At 40.6% G+C, this 23,024-nt stretch overlaps 2 protein-coding genes across 6 annotated transcripts in view; both read right to left on the bottom strand.

The window, feature by feature from the left end:
- HLCS (holocarboxylase synthetase) overlaps positions 1 to 12,952 on the bottom strand; it is a 331,356-nt gene extending 318,404 nt beyond the window's left edge. Inside the window, exons 1-5 of the mRNA XM_054973805.1 lie at positions 12,647 to 12,952; positions 10,385 to 10,537; positions 8,962 to 9,124; positions 6,393 to 7,351; positions 509 to 691 (exon numbers count right to left, since the gene is read on the bottom strand). Coding sequence (XP_054829780.1) covers positions 509 to 691; positions 6,393 to 7,351; positions 8,962 to 9,124; positions 10,385 to 10,537; positions 12,647 to 12,904 — 1,716 coding nt within the window. The 5' untranslated portion in view covers positions 12,905 to 12,952. The remainder of the gene's footprint in view (positions 1 to 508; positions 692 to 6,392; positions 7,352 to 8,961; positions 9,125 to 10,384; positions 10,538 to 12,646) is intronic.
- Positions 12,953 to 15,644: 2,692 nt separating this feature from the next.
- PIGP (phosphatidylinositol glycan anchor biosynthesis class P) lies at positions 15,645 to 23,001 on the bottom strand. Of its 5 annotated transcripts, none has more exons than XM_054973159.1 (5): positions 22,869 to 23,001; positions 21,369 to 21,469; positions 19,291 to 19,363; positions 18,511 to 18,629; positions 15,645 to 17,035 (listed from the first exon to the last, which is right to left on the bottom strand). In XM_054973159.1, exons 2-5 carry the CDS (start codon positions 21,448 to 21,450, stop codon positions 16,905 to 16,907), a joined length of 405 nt encoding a protein of 134 aa, XP_054829134.1. In that variant the 5' UTR covers positions 21,451 to 21,469; positions 22,869 to 23,001; the 3' UTR covers positions 15,645 to 16,904. The 5 variants fall into 5 exon arrangements, with proteins under 5 accessions (XP_054829134.1, XP_054829132.1, XP_054829135.1 ...); XM_054973157.1 differs by lacking the exon at positions 22,869 to 23,001 and adding an exon at positions 22,528 to 22,860; XM_054973160.1 differs by lacking the exon at positions 22,869 to 23,001 and adding an exon at positions 22,580 to 22,860.
- Positions 23,002 to 23,024: the final 23 nt, after the last annotated feature.

Here is a 23,024-nt window from a genome sequence, read left to right as displayed (position 1 = left end):
CATGACTTCATGACCACGTGCTTCTTTATAGCCTGCCTGATAATGGCAACTATCAATCAGAGGCCCTGCTTTATGTACCCCCACCTTCTAACATGAATGGTAATCAGGAATAGGTGCTTCTTTACAGTTTTAGCTGCCATGTTAAAATGATTTCATTCTCCTGTACTTTTATACTTTTTTATACCCTTAGTATCTTGTTGCTCTGTTTCCACTCTGAGCCCATGGCATTTTTCATGAGACTTTCTTCCTCTGCCCCCTCTTTGTATGATTTTTAATGGCCTGTATCTGATCACATACTTCTGAAGATTTAGCGGCACTTAAAGTTATTGAAAGAGGGAGAAGTGATTTCTATTGATTCTTTCCTCCCACTGATGACCCATACCTTGCCTCCTATGTTCTGGTGACCCCCAGGAATAAAGAGGGGAAAGGGGCTGGACTTGTCATGCAAATTGTAATTATTATGATATGGTATTTCTCAATATTATCTTTAAATTAAACAGAAGCTTACCGTGTCAGACGAGAGCAGGTAAAGAGGAGTTAATGAGGGAATCTCACTTAATTCACAGCTCAAACCAAGCAGTTTCAGTATTTCAGTAAGAACTTCATATCTGGTGACATTACTCATTTTGAGAAAATTGAATTCATCTTTAGATCTTTTAGACAAACTTTTGATATCCACTTCTAAATGCACCTGTGAAGATTTGGAAGGGGAAAAATGTTTTAACAAAGCTGATTAAAACTAATTGTATGAAATTTAGGATAAATATATCAGCTGCTTAATGAATTGTTCTGCTACATCCTCATTGTTTTATACTGATCTTTAACCACAAATTAATGCAGAGGGAAACAGAACAAGTAACATTTTAAGTCTCTGGAAGAATTATCCTATAAGCAGCTGAAAGTGCTCAGGGAGCCTACTAGCCCTTATGCCAACATATCTGGTACTTACATTGGCACAAGCCTAAATTATGCCAGCGCAGCTCCCTGGTGATGCCCCACTAGGCTAGAGAGCTGTTGCCTGTTATGGGTGGCTGCCAGCAGGCCTCAGATGTAAATTTCTTTGCTGGCATGGGAGTGAGCTCAGCTCAAAAGGGCAAGGACATACTGACAGGAAAGCAAAAGTAGGGGATTCTTCCACCCATCCCAGCTTTCTCATCCACATCTGCCTCCCTCATTCCCCTCCCAATGGTAGGCTCCATAACAGAGGCCTGCGGCATGTTGGGAGGGAGGGAGAGAACAGTCTGAGTCTAGTCTTCTAGGAACCATGACCCATGTCTAACAATGGGGCATGGTCCCAGAGAAGTGTACTCAAGAGAGCCACGTTAAATGGGATGGGGGATAGGGGTTGCTTGCAGCTCATTACAGGGCTGTTTGCAGGCCCCCTTGAGTAGATTCTCCCCTCTTTGGACAGAGGACAGGGCATAACCGTGAGCCGAGGTGGATGGGAGTTGCTCCTCTGTGCCCCCTTAATAAGGTGGCCAAGTAATGATGGGACTCATTCTCTTGCAGGATCAGATCCCAATGCAGCAGTAGCAGGAACAAATCCATCTCTGCCACACACAGAGCATTCCCACACTGGATGCATGTCACTGGGATACAGCAGCATCTGCCTTGGTGGGGGCTTCTGGTTTCACTAAGGTTTTTCCTGGAACACTGCAGACTGGGGTTTGGCTGACACTAAAGCTGTGCACTGCAGTAAATGTATCTTTTTTCCTTCATGAAGGTGGTAATCCAACCACACCTGGATGCATGGCCATTGTAGTCCCTGTCACTCTGCTCAAACTGTGTTTCCAGCCTAGCTCCTGGAGCACACTTCCTCAAGCAGCAGTTCAATCTGGGAGAAAACCTCACTAGTGAGTATGCAGCGATGGCTCAGCCTGCCTCCACAAGTTGACAAACTAGGTTCTGGGACCCCTTTCAAGATTTGCAGTTTAATATAGACTGGATTGTCCCACAACTCTCTCTCTGAATGTTTGCTTGTGTGGATGACACTAGCTCCACATCCCTCCCTGTCCCAACTCCTCCCCCATATTTGTCACTTCCCCGTAGGACTGCTCCTTCAAACATCCCAGAGACTGGGCCCTGGCTCAGAGATGGCAATGCTGGGGTGGTTTCAGTGGGTTTTCTGGGAGTCCCTCAACCTCTGTTTTTTTTCCTGCTCCACAACAAAGCAGTGGTCTAGCAGAACCTTGTAAGCTGATCCCACACTGAACTCCCCATTCCCTTTCTTCTCCCTCACACATACTGCAGGGGGCTGACTGCAACCTGGAGAGTTGTCTAAGAAGGTGTGCAGCTGCTCTTGGGGTCCACACTCTCCCACAGCACTGCTGACTGATAAGCTATGCAGACTGTTAACATTGGGGGGGGGGGATGCTAGGGTGTTACTGCCACTGGTGCAGCACAGCGAGAATTGCTGAGCCACACATCAGCCAAAATGTTGGATCTCTTGGGTACCATATTGACTAGACCATCCTGCTCCCCCTTTTGCTGGCTGCGTGGGGGCGGGGGAGAGGAGGAGGTCAGACCTGGGACTTTAGCCTGCCTCTCTCTTCTTCCCAAGTGGAGTTTGAACCAGGAACCCGTCATGCTATACCAGTGCCTTTCCACTGAGCCATGCTGATCTGTATGATAGTCTCTGTCTGGCTCTGTGTTGCAAATGGTGACATTAGAGTTGCAGTGTGGTGTCTAGTTCCTGCTGGCATGTTTCTTAAGAACCTCCTCTCCTAGCACTTGAATCTTTTTGATCCTTTTGCCCTTCTGTTTTTACTTTTCTGGGAAAGGGGTCATCTGGACCAGAGCAGGGGCATTTGCAAGTGGGTGGCACTTTTGCTGCCACTCTGGCCCTCACCAGCAACAAGGTGGGTGCCTTGTCCACCACTTGGGTGTGTTTTCCCTCTGGGGTGGGGATGGGGCCTCTTAAGCCCTCTGTCAAGGTGTTGCACTCACAGGGGCTTCCTACCCTGACTACTGATTCTGTGGACAGGGAGAATGGCATTGAGAGGCAGCAGCTGCATTTGTGGTGGGAGATTGGCTTTACCTGCAGCTGCCACTCATGGAGATGTCAATGGCAGCTGTTGTGTGATTGGTGGATGTTGCCAGGGTTTCCATGGAGACTCGAGAGCTTGCCAGATTCACCCACTGGCATATCTCCCTCCAGAAAGTCCTCAAGGAACAGACTAGCACTGCTGAAGTTATGCCTCCATCACAGAGTTCCTTAGGATTACTCTGTTAATCTGAATGTTTGGGCTAAGTAAAATTCCCTTTAGCTTAACAGAAAAGACTGCAATGTGGGACTTTATAACAACAGAGGAATCAATAGACATTCAATAACACAGTAAGCTTCCATTCAATTTAGTCATGACCCTGGATTAAAGGAACAAAAAGCTCAGAGACAAGCTGTAGCCCCTTGCACACCTCAAAAAGCTACTCCTAAACTAGCCCTTCAGAATGGTGTGCCATCTGGATCAGGGGACAAGGAAGGGAACCATACTGAAATCAACCATCCCTTACTGTATGAAGTACAGTTTACACAAGTGGCATTTTGGATTCAAACCAGGGACAAGAACAATGCCCAATCAATGTTTTACCCCAAATATTTTAGGCATAGAGATATGAAGGTCAGGGTGGGTTGGGGGTGGGGAGAAACATTGAGGGGAAGGACTTTTTTCAATTTTTCAATAGAAAAATTAGGAAGTTTGAAGGAATAATGTGAGAAAAAACACCCAAGAGATATTTTTTATTTTACAGAAAACCCTTATTGTAAAAAGCATTTTAGTCATTCAAAATGTATAGCATGAAAACATCTTTGGGCCTTTCCCATTTTTGTAATAGAAGATTTTGGGAAATTGGGGGGCATCAGTGAAAGAATTGGTATGATTTTTCCTTCTTTTAGAACGAGTGGAATGAAAGACAAGGTTTTACTCAAAAGCACAGTGTGAAAATTTATGTAAGACAATATATGTTCCAATAATGATAATTTCTATGTATACTGTAATTATATACAGTATGCAACATTTTCCATAATATTTTTGCTTAATTATAAATAATTAGTATGCTATAATGTTATTGTTAAAGAGTTTAATATATAGAAGCATCCCTATTTATTGTGACTGTATGTTTCTGTCCAAGTAAAACACTTCCCTTTTTAGCTACAGAATTTGTTTTCTACTTTCTACTTTTATTTTTCTTACGTCTCAGATGTCAAAAATTAATATACACAAGTGGGGATCCAGAAGGACTTGTGAGGGAAAGCTAATTTTCCCCTTCCTATTTCTTCCTTCTCTTGCCTGAAAGTCCCCACACACTCTCTCCTTTTCCCACTTCCTTCTCTCCATCCCACACACCAGCCTATCTATCTTTATCTACTCCTGTCTTGTGCTTTCCCTCCTTCCCTCCCCATAGCAGCCTTTCCCTGGTGTGATGTGGACAGAGTATACTTGCACAGTGCCAGCCAGGCCCTGCTGCGTTGTGGGGAGCCTGCAAGTAATTGCCTGGGGCGTCTCACTTTCCACTGTATCCCCCTTCCCCTACTTCTTCTTCTTTTCCTCCTCCTGGCAGCCCCCATATCTTCACCTTTTGCTGCTTCCCTCTCTCCTTCCCACCTACCGACAAATCTCTGTCCCCCATCTTCAGCTATATTTATTTACATCATTTGTGTCCTACTTTTCTTCCCAAAGTAGCTTACATCATTCTCTTGTCGTCCATTTTATCCTCACAAGTCCATGAGTAGGGTTGCCAGGTCTCCATGGCAACTGGAAAGGGGGGGGATATTTAACAGTGCTCTTTGGCTTCATGTGTGCACTCCCAAGCCTCTTCATGTCAACATCACTTCCAGAAGTGACATCATTGCACAGACCATGGGAGAGCTCCTGTGCTTTGCATAGGGCTGATTCTTTGAGAACCAGCCTGTTTGGGGCCAAAATCAGCTTCATGAAATGTACTGGTCCCATGATGAGTGCAATGATGTCATTTCTGGAAGTGACACAGCCATGCCCCACTGAGAGTGCATGCACCACTGCCACCTCCCACCAGTGATCAGCAGGTACAGGAGCAAAGTGCTGTGAGTTTGCACACCGTGGAACTATATCCATGAAGGCTAAGCTGGGGTGTGTCACACTTACCCAATTCACAACAGAGTAGGGAATCAAACTTGAGTCAGATCCCAGTCTGAAACCAACCACTACATCACCCTGGATTTTCAGCAGCTGGACCTGCTAGTGATTACTGCTAGGCCTGGCCCCAATGAATCTTCCCTCAACAGCTAAAACAGCTCTGGAAAGGGGCCTGCCCCCTCCTCCTGCCTTTTACTGACAAAAGCTATGGCTTGAATTCTAGAAATGGTAGCCTAGTTACCCTGACAATGACCACCAGGGCTTTCTTTCAGGGGGAATGCCGGGGAACGGAGTTCCAGAACCTCTTGAAAATAGTCACATGGCTGGTGGCCCCGCCCCCTGATCTCCAGACAGAGGGGAGTTTAGATTGCCCGGTGTGGAGGGCAATCTAAACTCCCCTCTGTCTGGAGATCAGGGGGCGGGGCTACCAGCCATGTGACCATTTTCTCTGAGGGCAACCCACTGAGTTCCACCACCTCTTTTCCAAGAAAAAAAGCCCTGATGACCACGATTCATGACCCTCACGATTCATTTCTTAAAGTTACACATGCTGCTTCTATTATTTTGATTTATAAAGCGCCCCTCTCCCAATGTTTTTGTGTTTCCTTTAGATTTTAGATTTTTCTGCAAACCTGGGACTTTTCTCAGATTTGAAGAGAGATATATTTTGTCTTTTCACGGTTCCATTCTCTGGATTTAATTATCTGTTGACGGGGCCACTTTGAGAATTAGATATACTGATGATGTGTTATGGCAGCATACCGTGCCGCAGTACTTTTTCTCAAGTATACCTGCAAATTTTCTCATGGAAAACACAGGCATATAGACTAAAACTCCATAAATATGACTAAATAGTACAGCTTTATATGGTAACTAAATTACAAATGATGTTTTATGTTGTTATATATATATATTTTTTAATTTTAACTTGTTCACCGCTCAGAGGCCCTGAGGATGGGCGGTATATAAACTGAAATATAAAATAAATATATAAGTAAACATATTTTAGGTTTTATAGGAAACTAAGTATTTCATGTATTTAAATTTTCACCAAATGTCTGCTTCTTCAGAGAGAAAAATAGAGAAATCTTTCCCATGACTCCAAATTTTCTGGACATTTTACAGCTGTTTTCAGACACAGATAGTATTTGTTGCCATCTGAAGCTTTACCACTTCAGTTTATATAAACAATTTATACAAACACCTGGTTTTCGTGAAAACAATGTTCTTTAGGAACACACCAGAAAGTCAACAAGCAAACATATTTTTTGTATTCCATACCTGGCAAAGAATGGCTTCTCCCCCACGGTTTCCGTATGGCAGCTGAACAACCATCATATCTTTATCTGTGTTGTCCAAGTAACCAAGGGGCTTCACAGAGGTGACCTCTTCTGCAGTTTCCCTCTTGAAAACTTTTCCACTAGCTAGAACATTTAGCTTAATCTTGTAGTCCTTAGCTTTAGAAAACACCAAGGCCTGTATTGTGTCCATCAGTTCATCTTTGTTCATTACTTCTATACCACCAAAAGTGAAAGAGGCTGAAAGTCCCAGAACCTTCCCACCTTTTGACATGAAAACCAGAAATTGTTTGGACACAGTATCTGAAATGGGCTCTGATGTAGCAATGACCAACAGCAAAGCATTGTCAATCCAGGGAACACTCAACACTTGCTCCTCTAACAGCTGGTAGACAGTATAAGCATTAATATCAACACATTCCATGATGATTGATTTTACTTGTTCAAATTTGATTTTGCCAAGATCAGAACCAACATAAATTAAGATATTAGGCGGTTTCCCTGTAAGATTTGTTCTTTTCAGATCTCCTGCCAGATAACCAACATCTTCAAAATTGCCACTGTAATCATCAGGAAGATCTGGGATGTTTTCTGCAGAGGCAAACTTAACTGACTCAATAGTGCTACTCTCAAGTCCCAAACACTCATAGCAGCTGGAAAGATGCAAATGATGGTGTTCACCACTACCAATTTCCTTTTCAGACAGATTGTCAAGTTGTTCATGATGCTCATCGGCTTTCTTCAATTTATATTTCTTTCCCTGAACTTCTTGATCACCACTTCTTGGAAAAGCAATAGTTTCCTCTTCTGGGTTATTAGCTATCTCAAATGCTGAATTTCGTGTCGGCATACCAAGTTGTACATTGCTAGCCTTTGCCTCCTTTTCTGTATCTGGTGCCAGCTGTTCCAGTTCCTTCAACTCTGACTTCTGTAGGTGTACAGCTAAGACATTTTAAAGTTATTAAACAAAATTTACAAAAGTAGTAATGCTAAACTCTCCCCTTAATATGCAGCTTACCAGTACCTCAATCATAAAAATTATGCAATTAAAATCTGTGTTGTTTTCCAGTGCAATATAGTATCATCTTCTACAATGCTAGAAGGGATACAGTTACCCATTAATTCTCTACTACTTCATAATAATGTTTTGGCAAAGCAAGCTTCGAGGTTATGCCACTTTGCTAATAAAATGCATGTGTCTTAAATTCTATGTAATAAATCCTTTAAAAAAATTACATGCTATGTTTATTAATAAAAAAAATGTCTGGCAGTTAGGTGAAAGACTACAGTGCAAACCTATTAAATGGCTCATAACCAGTCTCAAAAGTCAAGATTTGTGTGTGTTAATTCTGGAGCCTTAGATCTGGTAATTCAACAGAAGACAGTTCAGTGGTTTGATTTTCAGAAGGAATGAGCAGCTACACTTTTAGAGAGGGAACTGCTCCAATCCAGCACAACTTCAGCAAGTGGGACTACACGTGTGGTTTTCAACACTGGACTGAAAAATATGCATAAACTGCACCAAATATTTTGTACTGATTAGATGATGGACACAATCCCCATTAGCATTACATAATTTCAACAAAGATATATTTTCTCGTTTGTCCTGCAATATAACTGTGAACATACACCCCACTTGTTTTTGAAGGTCAACATGTTGAGTTCTTAATTACACACAAGACCTCACACAAAGATCTCTACACTGAAGTTCTAGGCTTCAGTATGTCCCAGAGTCATGCATGCATAAAGCCAACTTTAAAGTATTCCAGTGAACATTATTCACACTATCTTGGGGTGCAGGCATAACTACAGCACTGGAGAGACAGGATGGAATAGAGGCCTGAATTAATGCCACAGACTGACCCAAGATCTCCAGCCTTTTCTAGCCATGCTGCAAATTCCCATTACTTGTAACATGAATCATATACAACTGGCTACCTATGGTTTAAATGATTGTTTCAGCCCTACCTAACACCATAGTAGTTTTAATTCATAATGTTCTGGACATCAAACTTGCTTCAAACCCAAGTCTGCCCACTAGCAAGCAACTCACGTTGAAACCAATAATTACCATTTCAGTAAACATAATTAATCATGAATATGTTGGGTTGGAAGTCGACAAGATATACTCTTTAGCAAGAAATGGGTTGAGGCGGGATCATAAATTCTCAAACACATGAACTTGATAAACTTATAATAACGGAAATGCAATTGACAGGTAGTCCAGTAAGATAGACATTGTCTGCTTTCTTGCACAGGATGCTGCCAAAAACTATTTGCCATGAAAAGCATTTGCATTAAAGTTACATCATTACACTGACTTTAATGGTCTTAGAAAGGAGTAATTCTGCTTACAACTGCAGTATTTGTGTGCCATTACAGACACAAGGTGTATGTGAAAATCTTGGCAGCAGTTGTTAAGTTATATGTTAATTAACTTCTAGGTTTTCTTTTCATGAGATGAGGGTTGCTGTTTATGACTTAGCTTGTAAGAATAATAAGTAACAAAGTAGAAGTGTATAATAGTACAATTTCTTTGTAATAATACTTACACACAATTTTATGAGGCACCATTCCATTATCCATTTGCAATCTATCTTCCATAAATGCTATCCCAAGACTACTGAAGTTGTCTATACTGGCTTCAGCAAATAATACGTAAGGTTCTCCAGGTTTAAAAGCCAAAGGTGAACAATAGTCTGACCACTTCACGAGCTGAGGAAAAATATATACTGCATTGTTTATGAGATTTAATCAAAAAAAATCTACATAATCAAAATACTCTTTTTCAAAAAATGAAACTGACATTCCTATACTGAAAAATTACAATTCTAGTTTACCAATTGCAATGGCTATAGAACTGTATCCTTCAGAACTACAAACCTCAATACAGAAACAATACCTGTAACAACAGAACAAAAAGTATAGCCAGTTCTTCCAATGAAGTATCATATAGAAACACTAACCCCTCCTCTGGGATATTTGTCTGTCCTCTTCCGTCACTACCTCTAACAACAGAACAGAAAGTATATCCATTTCTTCCAATGAAATATCATGTAGAAACAAATCTGGGATATTTGTCTGTTCACTTCCATCACTATCTTCTACCAGTGGGTGAAGACTTTTTTTGTTTGGCATTCTTCATGACCTCTCCTTCCTGCCCTGTGTTTTAACTGCTAGTTTTTAGCTGGTTTTAATTGTTAGTCTCCTTAGTGGCTCTGTCTGGACAAAAGGCAGGATAAAAAATTTGTAAGTAAATAAATATGAAATAATAAATGCCATCTAATCTTAAAAAAAGTAAATGAGGACACAATGGAGAACTTAGAAAGCAGGAACTTGTTATGCTGTTTTTTCACATTATTCCTCCTGAGTTTGTCATTATAAGTGACCTGATCACTTCATATTTTATCAGCGTAATCCTAAACAGTTACCTCAGCATACGCCCCCTGAGATCAATGGGCACAGACTGAAGTAATTCTCCATAAGACTGTACTGATAATCTGGCTATACCATTTGTTTGCTTTTTATGCAATATAAACAATATTTTAAAACAAAAATATATTATTTTATTATACATTATATTTTATCCCATCTTCTTTCTATAGACTAAAAGGTTGATATACCTTATATTGAATCCATTGATCCATTAGTTCAGTACCATCTGCTTAAATTTAATAGAAGCTTTCCTAAGTCTCAGGCAGAAACAAGTCTTTCCTAGCACCAGCAGCTGAGATCCTGGGAGGGAAACTACCACTGAGTAGTGTACGTGTTCCCTGAGCTTTTTATTCGCAAGACATTCTTGTGCGATAGGTTTTGTTGATAAATTATTGCCTCAGGATAACCCAGTACATTTGACTGACTTGCAGGGTCAGTCTTCCCAAATAAAGTACAATACTCTGACCACTATTATCAAATCAGGTTTATCCAGTTCACTTTATATGATTCTTAGCAAAAGTGCCTTTTACCTTTTCTTACCTTTTCTGTTGAGCAAGTTATAGCTTGTGAACTCCCTGCTTGAGTGGAAATACTTTCAGTCAGAAATGCTATACGTTCAGATTCAAATATTTCATCAGAATAGACAGGATGCGATACAATAAGCAATGTCCATTTGTTTAAATCATCAAGGGACTGAAAAAAATTGAACATATTTTGAGAAAAGTTAATTTTCCCTTTATCCCAAGAAGTTTGATCTGGTTACCACACACAAACAAACATATATAAAAAACCTGATGACAAACTTCATATTGCTATATTTCAGTAGCTATTGATTTGTCCATTACAAAGTATTCATTAATGGTGCCTCCAATCACAGACTCACACATCCTGTACAAAATAAAAAATCAAGTTCATAACCTGCTAGACTCAATATCTGGAAAATCTTTGTTGGTCTTAAAGGTGTCACTGGACTTCAACCTTGTTCATCTACCGCAGACCAACATGGCTACCTATCTGAAGCTAGACTTAATGTATACTGGAAAAGCTGTTATGGCAACCAGAAAGTCTTGAGTTGTACATCACAGGAGGGCTCAGCATAAATGGTGATAATCCACAAGATTTATAATCTGGGGGGACTAACATCACAGTGGAGAACACCACTGAGGGCTTCTCACTTGATATTTATCAAGTGCACTTCTCACTGCACTTGATAAATAGACATGCCAGGAAAATGATGCAGCTGATGTGTAACCAATTGTGTCATATGTGCAGGACTTATGGGCAATTCCCATATATATTTCATCAAGCCTTTTAAGTTTAAACTATGTTAGCATTCTTTGGTTAATTAGTGTAAGATTTTAATAAGCACCTACATCCAACTCAAGTTGTCTTTAATCCTAAGTGCAATCCTAAGTACTTTTTCCTGAAAGTAAGCCCCACTGAATAAAATTGAATTTATTTCGGAGTAGACCTGCTCAGGATTGCTCCATAGGCATATGAAGTGAAAAATGCTTAGCATTTATATTATAACTTCCTCAAGTATTTAAATATTCCATATACCCAGTAAACTTATTGGTCTCCTCCTGGTTATGTATGTGCTTATGTCTATGTTTTACTGTGTGTGTGTGTGTACACACACCACCTTGGAGACCGTATTTGGACAGAAAGGGAAATATAAATGTTTAAAACACTTTCCTCACAGTAAGCTTATAAGGTAAGCCAGTATTATTATACTACATAGAGGAGAGAGAACAGAAAGTGCAAGAATGTAGCATTTGCTTGATGTCACCTACTGAGTTCTTTCCTTGAGGTCAGATTTAAACCAGCTATTTTCCTTCTCATGATCATAGCATCTTCAGTCAGACTAGCTTTGAAAATGAACAGAGTGAAAATTCACACACATTCTAGTCTGCTGTTTAACCTAGCAGGCTTTTGCGCCTGGAAAAGTTGCACATGTCACTTGACATATCATAGCGAAACCGCAGTTCCTGATACTCCCACTTTGGGTCAGCCCTGTCTTTTCAGCAATAACCGTGATTCGGGTCAAGTAGCACTTTAAAGACCAACTATATTTCCAGGAGAAAAGAGCAAGAGTCCAGTAGTACCTATAAGACTAACAACATTTGTGGTAGGGTATGAGCTTTCGTGAATCACAGCTCACATATTCAGATACAGCTAAAATGTGAGTCCTTATATCTTGGAGAATAGTGATGTCAGATGCCAAATGACAATAGCCAGTGACAATAGGAATAGCAGACTATTGTCATTTGGCATCTGAAATCGTTCCATTCTCCAAGATATAAGGACAGCTGGACTCACAGTCTAGCTGTATCTGAAAAGTGAGCTGTGACTCACGAAATCTCATACCCTACCGCAAATTTTGTTAGTCTTATAGGTGCTACTGGACTCTTTTCTTCTGCTACAGACAGACTAACCTGGCTACCCATCTTGATCTATATTCCTAGAGTATGATCGTTCCGGTCAGAAACACAACCAGGACCGGCCCCGTCACCTAGCTACACAACTAGGGGCACGGAAGGGGGTGTCACTCACACATAACGTCAGGTGACTCTGGTTATTAAGAGAAAAATTAAACAGGTGCGTCTTCCCCTATAATTCTCTCCCCTGGCCGGGGGGAGGGGGGGCTTCTAATTTCTGCTTCTCGTGCAACTCGCGAAGGGACTCCCAGTCACCGGGGACCGGACAACCTATTCCCACACCACGTTCGTCTAAAAGCATGACCCCCCACCCCTCTTCTCTCTCAGACTCTGCCTCCCCATCTCATGGCTCCCCCCATCAGACCTGGGTTTCGTCAGTGAAGAAAAACTTATTCCCCGCCCTGAGGCAGATTCTGTCCTCGGAAGGCGGGGGAGGCTCCTTCCTGCCGGGAGGAAGGCGGTGGGGCTGATGCAGTGTTTGGCGAGGGCACCCGGAGCCGGAACAGGAGAAGGTGAAGGAACAGCGAGTTCGGTGGAGCCTGCGCACCGTGCGGCGGATCAGGCCCGCCGAATAGGTCCCCCAACGTGCCCAAAGGTACAAGTAGCAAAGCGTGATCAGCATGGCGCGTGGACGACGCCAGCAAGCAAGAAGGGGGCGCTAACGGCTACGTCGGTCCCATCCCGTCACCAGAGCAGGTCGACGAACCGTAGCGGGGGTGGCGGCGTCCTCGTTGCTGGCTCCTGATTGGCTGGCCCCGCTTCTCCTTATGCGGAGTTCATTGGCTGGAGTAGCCACACGGCTGATTGGTCGGCAGCTCTTCCTCTTCCCCTCCCCCTGTACTAAGTTGGAACGGTCGCGATGAAAGAGGATGATACTGGCCCTTTAGAGACCGACAAAGTATGAATGGACTTTCATTCCGTGATTTCACTTGGGGGGTTCCCTTAGAGAATTCCGTGTTAGCCCATCTGGCGTGATGGATCAACACTTCATGCCGTCTGGTGAAGGAGTTAGAATCCATCGCAAGATGCCTGTATTAGAATTCATTAATAAGTGCAAGACTCCCTCCGAGGAATTAACAAGGATTTCGGATATCTCACTATAGGTACTAACATCTTCCATATTCTACAATGCCTCACTTTCTACAAGGGAATTGATTACTTTTTTGACAGGGTCTTGTTTTAAACTGGCTCCTTTTTGGACCCACTCCCCGTTAATCTAAATGCATCGATCTAATAGATGTACCCTTCACGTCTCTAAAGAATTGAGCGTTGCCTCATAAAAGTTTATGCTAGCATAAATTCTGTTAGTTTATGAAGCGCTACGGAACTGTTTTATTTCAGGAACATAGGTTTTATCTGCAGGTTGTGTACTAAGTTCTCCATCCTTCATCTGCCTCTGAGAAAGACCATCTTGAGAAAGGGGATTTTCTTTAAAAAGAGGGAAGTTTCAACAAGTAACATTTTACTTTACTAGCTTCCTTATGATTCCTGTTCCTGGTTGTGTTTCTGACTCTGGAAAGCTCATACCCTGGGAATATAGATCAAGATGGGTAGCTGTTGTTGCTGGTTAATGCTGTTTATGAAAATCAAAAAGAGTCCAGTAGCACCTTTAAGACTAACCAATTTTATTGTAGCATAAGCTTTCGAGAATCACAGTTCTCTTCGTCTCTTCAGATGCATAGTACAGAAACTGAAGAGACGAACTGTGATTCTTGAAAGCTTATGCTACAATAAAATTGGTTAGTCTTAAAGGTGCTACTGGACTCTTTTTGATTTTGCTACTACAGACTAACACGGCTAACTCCTCTGGATCTATGCTGTTTATGAGGTTCCAGAGTTATCTGGCTAACTATTGTCAGAGACAATGCTCGACTATTGGGCTTTTGGAGCAATCCAGCTAGGAAATTCTTACGTTTTTACAGAACACTTGATCTCTATACTCCATAAACTATCCAGGTTAAAGGACATTTTCTTAAGGTACTGCTACACTTTTATTTTGTTTGCTTGCTTGGCCTATCCAGGTGAGGGCGTACTGATGATATCTCACTCTAAAATTCTAGATTTCTTCCATCAGCTTCATATAGATGTTAATTAATGTGGGGGAACATAACAGAACTCTTACAAATTCACTTCAATCTACCAGGACATTCCACCAAAGACTTAAAAGTCGCTGTGGTTCAACAGAAACCCTTCAAAAACAAAATCCAACGGGAGGCTGCTGAATTGGAATTCATATGCAAATTTGACTCTGTCAAGCTGGGACTGAATAGAGACTATGAATGGTTATCACATTATCACAGGTAACAATTTCCTTTACAGAGGCGTGGTCTGGGGGAGCCCAAAGACGCCTGGTGTGGGCTTTGTTTGTCAATTATCTCAGCCTGAGTACGTGTGGGCTTTCGGGGACCACAGTTCTCTTTGTCAGATGCAGCTGGCAGGGAGAGCTGTGGTTATCGAGGGCTTATACTACATAGGAATTGGATACCTTCACTGCGGCAAAGTAACACGGCAAACTGACTCCACACCAAAAGGAGATGTTTACTTTTACAAGCAAAGGAATGTTTTGATTGCCTTCACACTAATTGCATCCTGTCCTCTTGTGATATATGTCCCCTTCTTTCCCCTCCCCTCCTCTTCTGTATTTGAGCAGTTTGGATCAGGCATCTGATGAAGAGAACTTGATTCTCGAAAGCTTATGCTACAATAAAATAAAATTGGTTAGTCTTAAAGGTGCTACTGGACTCTTTTTGATCCAGATTGGTAGTGTTTGTAGCTACAAAAGTCTAGCAGTACCTTAAGAAAATGTATTTTAACCTGGATAGCCCAGGTAAGCCTGATCTAAAACAACAGTAATCAGCTTACTCAGACTGAGAGTCCCCCTCAACTGTTGTTAGAGAGGCAAAGTGGCATTAACATAAAGGCTACTGCCAGATATGATGTAACGATGGGAAGCAACAAAAGGACATAGAATCATAGAGTTGTAAGGGCCCATACAGACCATCTAGTCCAACCCCCTGCCCAGTGCAGGATCATGCAAAACCCCATGCAAAATATTAGTGCCTATAGTGAATGAGATATTCCAGATCTTTGTTCAGACCTGAGGAATAATTAGTCTTGAACTTATTAATGAATTTTAATTCAACAATTTTATGTTAAAGAATGGGGGGGGGGGGAATCCACAAAGAAGCTTCGGTATTGTATTACTTTCTGGACCTGCTAAAGGCATTCTTCTAAATGTTCTCTTGCATGGCATCCAAAAAAAATAAGCAAATCTACTCTGAAAAGCTAGGAACCACTTTTGTTCCTCAGCAATATACTTTCAATTTAAAAAGAAAATACTGAAATACCTTTGCTCACAATACTTAACAATTTTTGAAATGGTTTTATTTTCCAGTATTTTGAGATTTGTAACAAATCAAGCATATTAAAATGCAGTGTTGTTTTACCGGTATAATATCTTATTAAAATGAGAGAGGTATGAAATAATGAACTCAAACTGACACTTCTGAAAAAATTAATGTAATATAAATTCAGATGTAGTGGAATATATTCTTCCATTGACATGAAGGTAACCTGTAATAAACAATTTAACACCAAGTACAGTTGACAATTTTGTCTGTTAGATTCAACACTGAAATAAATATCTGAAACAGTGAAACTAAACAGGTCTTGTTTACAGGTAAACCATACATGGAGCATTATAGTATGTTAGTAAACAGCCTGGGTAGGCCAAGGATCAGAGTGTAGTACCTGATACGCAAGTCCTGTTAACTCCTTGGGTGAGGCCATCCAGGGAGGATTAAAAGGATCAGGTAGTTGATGATATGAAAGACCTACTCTGGAAACTCTGAAGAGCAGCTGCCAGCCACAGTAGAGAACACTAACCATGTGAGACCGATGGTCTGACACACTGTAAGGCAGGTTCATGTGTTCAATTTCCACAGAACTTATTTAGAAAATTTCTATGCAAGCTTTCTGGAGATCTGCTTAAGGAAGTTCACAAGGTAAAAACAATTTAATAAAATCACCTTATTTTCAAGTGAGAGAACAATTACACAGGACTGCTCCATTTTCCCCATTCTGATGGAAGTGCAGGGCCAAGAATATAATAACATTTGATTTATATACCACCCTTCAGGACAACTTAATGCCCACTCAAAGCGGTTTACAAAGTATGCTATTATTATCCCCACAACAATAATCATCCTGTGAGGTGGGTGGGGCTGAGAGAGCTCCTAGAAGCTGTGACTGACCCAAGGTCAGCTGGCTTCAAGTGGAGGAGTGGGGAATCAAACCCATTTCTTCAGATTAGAGTCCCGCACTCTACTATACCAAACTGGCTCAAGAAGTAGCATGATATAGCATAGGAGAACACACAGATTCTGATGGGGGCATTGCCTGCATTCTTATCAAAGTATTTAATTGTGGGAAACCAGCATGGACAAAGAATGAACAGTATCTGGTTTGGGTGATAAGATGCACCAAAAGCAGCCATTTCAGAGCTTGCATTTTGCCATTTACTCTTATTAATGCAAAACATTTTAGCACTTCATCAGTGCTTTGAAATCAGGATTGTAGAATTTTTTCTTATCAATTTATTTTTAAAAAGGTATTTCCTTTAATCAGTTTTGACTGCAAACTGCTCTGCCAGTCAGGAAAAACATTTTGTTTACTTCACTGATGGAAACATCTCTTAATGCAGGGATAGCTTCTTCTTGTGGTTTCTTCTGTTTCTGATTTCTTGCATAGTGGTCTATAGAAAATGCAAAACCATATGTCATCCCTTTGGTTTATTTAAGGCAATAATTTTACAACTAAGTAAATAGGCTGTTTCCAGCATACATTCCCCAAATCTCCAAAAGACTTCAATCCAAATTATATCTTGACCACTACTGTGCTGATTTTCGTATAAATAACTTGGCCATACAAATGTTAAGAGAACAAGCACCAAATTAGACATTCAGAAGAATGAGATAACATGATCCTTTTGCAGTTGTATCACTTATGAATGCAGGTGAGGGCTGCACAATTGAATGTCCTATGCTCCCTCGTTATTAAATAATAGGCCAATGGTTGCCATCTTTTTGATAAACTTAATTTTCTACATGAAAAAAGGTTTTGTTTCCCCCTTTTAAGTGGGCAGGCAGCTTCACATGAACTTACACATCTTTTAAGATTTTCTTTTTTAGCCGTGCTCTGAAATATCCTTGTGTTGGAAGATTAAATTATCAAAATTGGGAAGCAGGACTCTCACAATGGCTGTTCTTTAGAATAATCCCCTGCAAAAGGTATATCAGCATTTCTTCTCCTCTGTAAAGTCCACCAGTTAGAACAGGGTAGGAACATGGCTTGGGTTTTGTGGTGCTGCAGTTTAAGTTTAAATGAATTTAAGTTTTAGTTTTAATTGTTTTAGTTTTATTGAAGAAAATTGTTTTAAACTGATATAATTTGATGCAAGCCATTGTGGAAAGGAGGAATATTGTTTTTCATACATTTATTCACTTCCTTCATTTATACCCTACCCTTCTGTACAATGGAGACCCAAAGCAGCTTACATCTTTCTTCTCTTCTCCATTTTTCTCAGCAAATCTGTGAGATAGGTTAGGCTGAGAGTATGTGACTGGCTCAAAGTCACCCAGCAAATCTGCATGGAAGATTGGAGATTTCAACCTGGGTCTCCCAGATCCTAGTCTGACACTCTGACCATTACCCCATACCTGTATTTCAAGCAGCACAGTCCCAGGTGAAAGATGCACAAAACAGAAAAGATAATACACCACTGTCTATTGGTAGGATACAGATGCTCAAATTAACACAGTGGAAAACATTTCCTTATCTGTGTGCATAGCAACATGTTACATGCAAGTAGTTGGTTACAAATGTCAATGATTACAACTTTACAAGTATGAGTATTGCTTAATTTAACCTAGTCTTAAAAAATGAGTGACGCCCATGACACTTTTAAAAATGTTTGGCTTGAACATGATGGAAGTAGAGGGTCTGAAAACAAAGCACCTGGAACAGGGGTTGTAACTTTTATAATCACGGCAATTTCAGCTTATGGTCACACCCCAGACAATTGACACTGAATCCTTTTATCAACACTTTTATGTGTAGCTGATCTCTTGATGTCAAATTAAACTGCCATAAACATTTACAATGCAGAACCAAGTACTTATTTAATAGTGGAAGACCAAAGAACAGTAAAGCATCATATCATCAGATTACCTGTAATGGTGTGGGTGGAGTTCAATGGAGCAGTACTGATCATGTTAATTCCAAAGAGAAGTACATAGCCTATCCCCAAACTAACTAAAAGGTAAACAGGCAAAGCAACAGCCCAGAACCTGCAAAATTATAATAATTTTAAGTAGTGTCACCCACATGCAAACACCCAGTAAAAACAATTTAAATTACTAAATGTAACAAGGTACAGAAAAGGACAATAGAAATGATAAGATAGATGGAGCACCATTCTTATAAGGAGTTTCTTTAAGTTCAGATAAAAGAGGATAAAAGGGAGACACATTTATAACATCATGAAAAAGCTATGGAAGGTATGGAATTAGCAGACAGATGTTTATCTTGCAATGCTGAACCCCAGGGCCTCAATGAAATGAATTGGCAGTGAGGTTTTGAATGGGTAAAAAAAAGTATTTCTGTCATTGTAATGATGCAAAGCTTAATTTACAGTAGTCATTCTTGCAGGAAGTAGCAACAGCTACTAGCTTAAATGGCTTTAAAAAGGTTAAACAAATTCGTAGAGGAATAGGTCTATTAACCAAAACAGCAAAATGGAACCTCAGTGCAACAGGGTAGACTGTTGTCTGTTTTCAGGTTTCTGGAGACATCTGCTTGGCCTTTATTGGAAACAGTATGAAGGACTAGATCCTTTAATCTACCAGGCTCTTATGTAAGGTGATGTTAAAAATGCAACATATAGATTCCTTGCATAAATTAAGTATCTTCCACAATGATAACATAATTGGGAGAATTGTTTCAACCTACTTTTGAGGCCAGTACGTTAACCCCAATGAGAATAGCCAGGATTCAGGTATGTAGGCCCAAACAAGGTACAGAACTACACAAGAAAAAACAAAGGAGAAGAATAGTGAATATAATTTCATAACATAGTATTTATTATTCTTGTTTGCAAGAAGCCAAGCGTGCATTTAACCTGACTGGTACTGAATCAATAGTGAGGCCCTCAAAAAAGTTTGCTTCTCTACTGAGTTGATGGTGGTTTGTTTGTGATATGCTCCTTCAATACCCCAGTGAATGTTGGATATATTTCCCCTTCTAATATTAAAATACTGTAGTGTTTTCAAAATCAATACACCACACAATACACAAATCAAACATTTAAAAAATGACCATAGATGGAAGCTTACATATACAACTCTTATATATAATACATGCATTCTGAGTGCAGGCACATTTATTTAGAACCAAGTTCTACTGAGGCTTGGTCCACATATGCAGAACAAGTGGTATAGTAAGCTGTACTATTTTAGACTGCAGGTAGGGAATCTTGCAAGTAAGAACTCCTTGCATTATTATTGTTATTGTTTTATAGTCCCTTTTCTCCCTGAGATCCAAGGCAGATTACATACTGCAAGTGAATACAATAAAATCAGTAACTAGGACATTCACAGAGCAAAAATACAATATGATCAAAATTAGGGCATCAACGAAAATAGATACAAAAGGGTATGGTAGCTGCAAATTTGAAAACTAGCAGAATGCTGAACACATAGATGAAACCTTTCTGAATTAAAGCATTAAGTAATTAACATGACATTTTCAGCAACTTTGAACTACCCAGTAGGTCCATATCCACACCAGCTGATAGCATGCAATAGCCTAGTCTATCATCCCTGTCCCTTACCAAAGTATCTTTCTGAGCTATTATTTATGACACAGCTCAATAATCTAAGTAGAAAGCCCCCCTGAATAATTCAGTCCAACATAGTTTGTGAAAAGCCAGAAGAGCGGGAGCTTTCCAGACCTCCTCAGGCAGGACATTCTAAAAGGTGGTGGCTACCACAGAGAAAGTGTGAGCGCAGGCAGTTGTTGATTTAGCCCAACTGCAGGGTGGTATCTGTAGAATCGCATATCAGGCTTGTGGCTTTGCACGCTAATGTAGGGGAACTTTAAAAAAATATTCCTCACCCACAGTGTGAAATAGTACAAACCATTCTACCACTTTAGTACTCTATTACCTCATACTGCAGCATATGCAGAGCAGGGATTTTATTGTTAATTATTTATATTACTGACAGTCTGCTTTTCTCACTGAAACTCAAAGTGGTTTACACAATGATAATCAATACAGTCAACAGGATGGGACATCCAATAAGCAATACAATCGAATTAGGATTGCAGAAACATGAAAGCAAGCAGAAACCTGAGACAAATCTGAAACAACACAACATGTTAAACAAGCTAGCAATTACATAAGCAGCTAATACATACAGCAACAGATAGTATGTACTATACTCCAGTCACTTTCCCTTCTTTAAAACATCTTTCTGAAACATCCCATTACAGTATAGCCCTACCAGCTGTGTAACAATGCCCTCCTGAATAATTCAGTTTTGCATCGTTTGTGGAATTCCAGGAAAGTGGGAGCTTTCCTGTCCTCACGTAGCAGGCTATTCTATACAGTAGGGGCTGCAACAGAGAATGCACATGCATGATTGTTGCTCTTGCTAATTTGCAGAGTGGAACCTGCTGAGGACCTGCTCAGATAATCAATTTACTCCAAGTATTCTTAGGATTATGGCTTAAAGGTACAGTAGCCCTCTTAGAGTCACTTGAGAAACCTTGATAGGCCTTAATCCTTAAGATTTGTTTTTGTTTCTGATCTTCACCACCATACTGAGTTTAAATTTTCAGTAGTTTAAAAATAGTTCCACATTCTAGGTAGGAGATGGTGTAATATTGAATGAACACATAATGAAGTGAAACCACCAGGTACTAATGAGAAACCTCTTGCATAGCTATCAAGAACTGTGATGGACTACAGACACCACACTGGAAGGAATATTGGGTTTACTAGGTTATTCAATAATTAATATACTCACTAAAGATAAACTGGGAGCCTAAGTAAAGAACAAAGCCATATATTGCTCTTTCAGGCAATGGTGCTGGTGAGTTTTCAACCATGCTGGTATCGTCTTTTTATCTTGGGGAAAACAAGATAAATAAGCAGACAGAATATTAGCATATCTTAACTGCACAAATTGCAATGCAAATGGTAAATGCATATATTTTAGAGGGCCAGCCACATCAGTCTACAGCAGCAAAAACAAACAAGAGTCTACTTTGAAGGTTTTATTCCAGATTAAGTTTTTGTGGACTAGATGCATCAGATGCAATGTAGTGGGTCTCACTTAGGCAAACATTTATATTTGAGGTATGAAAACAACAAATAAACAGCAGGGTCAAGGAGCTGTGAAATGCAGGAAGTATTGGGTGAGATCTAATTAGATGAAATGCAAATTTACCCAGGGAAGTAGAATGATCCTTCACAATAGCAGTAGTAGGCCATTTCCGTACTTTGGCAAAACTGGGGAAGTGGCCTATTATTGCAGAGTCTCTGTACTCTCTTGAGTAAATCTGAATTTTGTATGATTACATTTCACAGTCCCTTGGTCTGCTGTTTATTTTTTTGTATCTCCAATATGAAGGTCTTCTTAATAAGAACCTACTACACTGCAATCCAAGGAAGTGGATTCTAATCTATGAAAGTTTGTTAGAATAAAACTGTTCGTCTTTAACTGTCTAAGGACCCTTATTTATTTCTAAAAAAATGGTAGACATCAGGAAGGCAACTCCAAAACATTTATAATGTGTACAGTCACACTACATGGACTAGCAGGGGATTAAAAAGCTGGTAATGATCCCAAGATCTTTTATCAATCCTTTGCCTTTAAAAACGTAATCAATTCTAGTTGTTTTCTGTGGCCTCAATCCCCCCTCTCCCTTCTGCTAAAATGATTATTAATACATTACCTTCCAATAGGAAAGCCCTGACCAAACCCACCATGCCCTTGAGGTTTTCTCTAGGATTACTTCCACACTACCTAAGATTTCTGGGTTCTTCGCCGCATTAACATTTTTTACATGACATACGTAAAAAGTGACTAAAGCGCGTTCCCGTTTTCCCCTGTGAAAACGCTCCCCCAGACAGCTGATATTCTCAAGATCATCTATACGTGTTCCATGCCCTTTCCAGAGTACCTGCCCTTTCCAGAGTGCCTGCTCCCAATCTACATCATGGCTTGAAAACTACCGTGGGGTTTTGGCACTTGCTCGAAAAATCCGGCAGCCCACAAGAGTAACTTCTATGCATGTGCCTTAGATGCCAAACCACTCTCGGTTCTCTCTCTCTTCAACCGGTGGTGCTTGAATCACAGAATTAGCAGAAAATAAACCCTGCCATTGCAGACCTCGTAGGCACTTCTGGCCGAAAATGACACCCGTTTACCAGGACTTAACGTGATACAAAGACGCTGGGGCCTAACACAACGCCATTCCGAGGCCATAGAGAATCGTGGCTATTGTCCACCACCAACTTTTACCTGCATGTGCCTCTCTAGCTCTCTTCTGTCTCTATGGCTGAGCTGAGGGTGGAAAAGAACCGAACAGGAGGCAGGCGCCATCCGGTTTTTCAGGGTGCGGTGACGTTAGTACAGAGAGTGACCAATCAGGAGGCAGAGCAGGACGGACGCCGTATT

Source organism: Eublepharis macularius, chromosome 3 (assembly GCF_028583425.1).
Source record: "Eublepharis macularius isolate TG4126 chromosome 3, MPM_Emac_v1.0, whole genome shotgun sequence".
NCBI classification, from domain to species: Eukaryota; Metazoa; Chordata; class Lepidosauria; order Squamata; family Eublepharidae; genus Eublepharis; species Eublepharis macularius.
The sequence above is the reverse complement of the archived record's forward strand: the minus strand, read 5'-3'. Positions and strand labels throughout refer to the sequence as shown.

What these genes read in the sequence shown, in the direction of transcription:
- PIGP (XM_054973159.1), bottom strand. Translation starts at nt 21,450, where the DNA reads ATGGTTGAAAACTCACCAGCACCATTGCCTGAAAGAGCAATATATGGC. An exon ending in TTAACGTACTGGCCTCAAAA is followed by an intron (nt 18,630 to 19,290) that starts GTAGGTTGAAAC and finishes ATAATTTTGCAG; the next exon opens with GTTCTGGGCTGTTGCTTTGC. An exon ending in CTCCACCCACACCATTACAG is followed by an intron (nt 17,036 to 18,510) that starts GTAATCTGATGA and finishes CATTTTCTATAG; the next exon opens with ACCACTATGCAAGAAATCAG.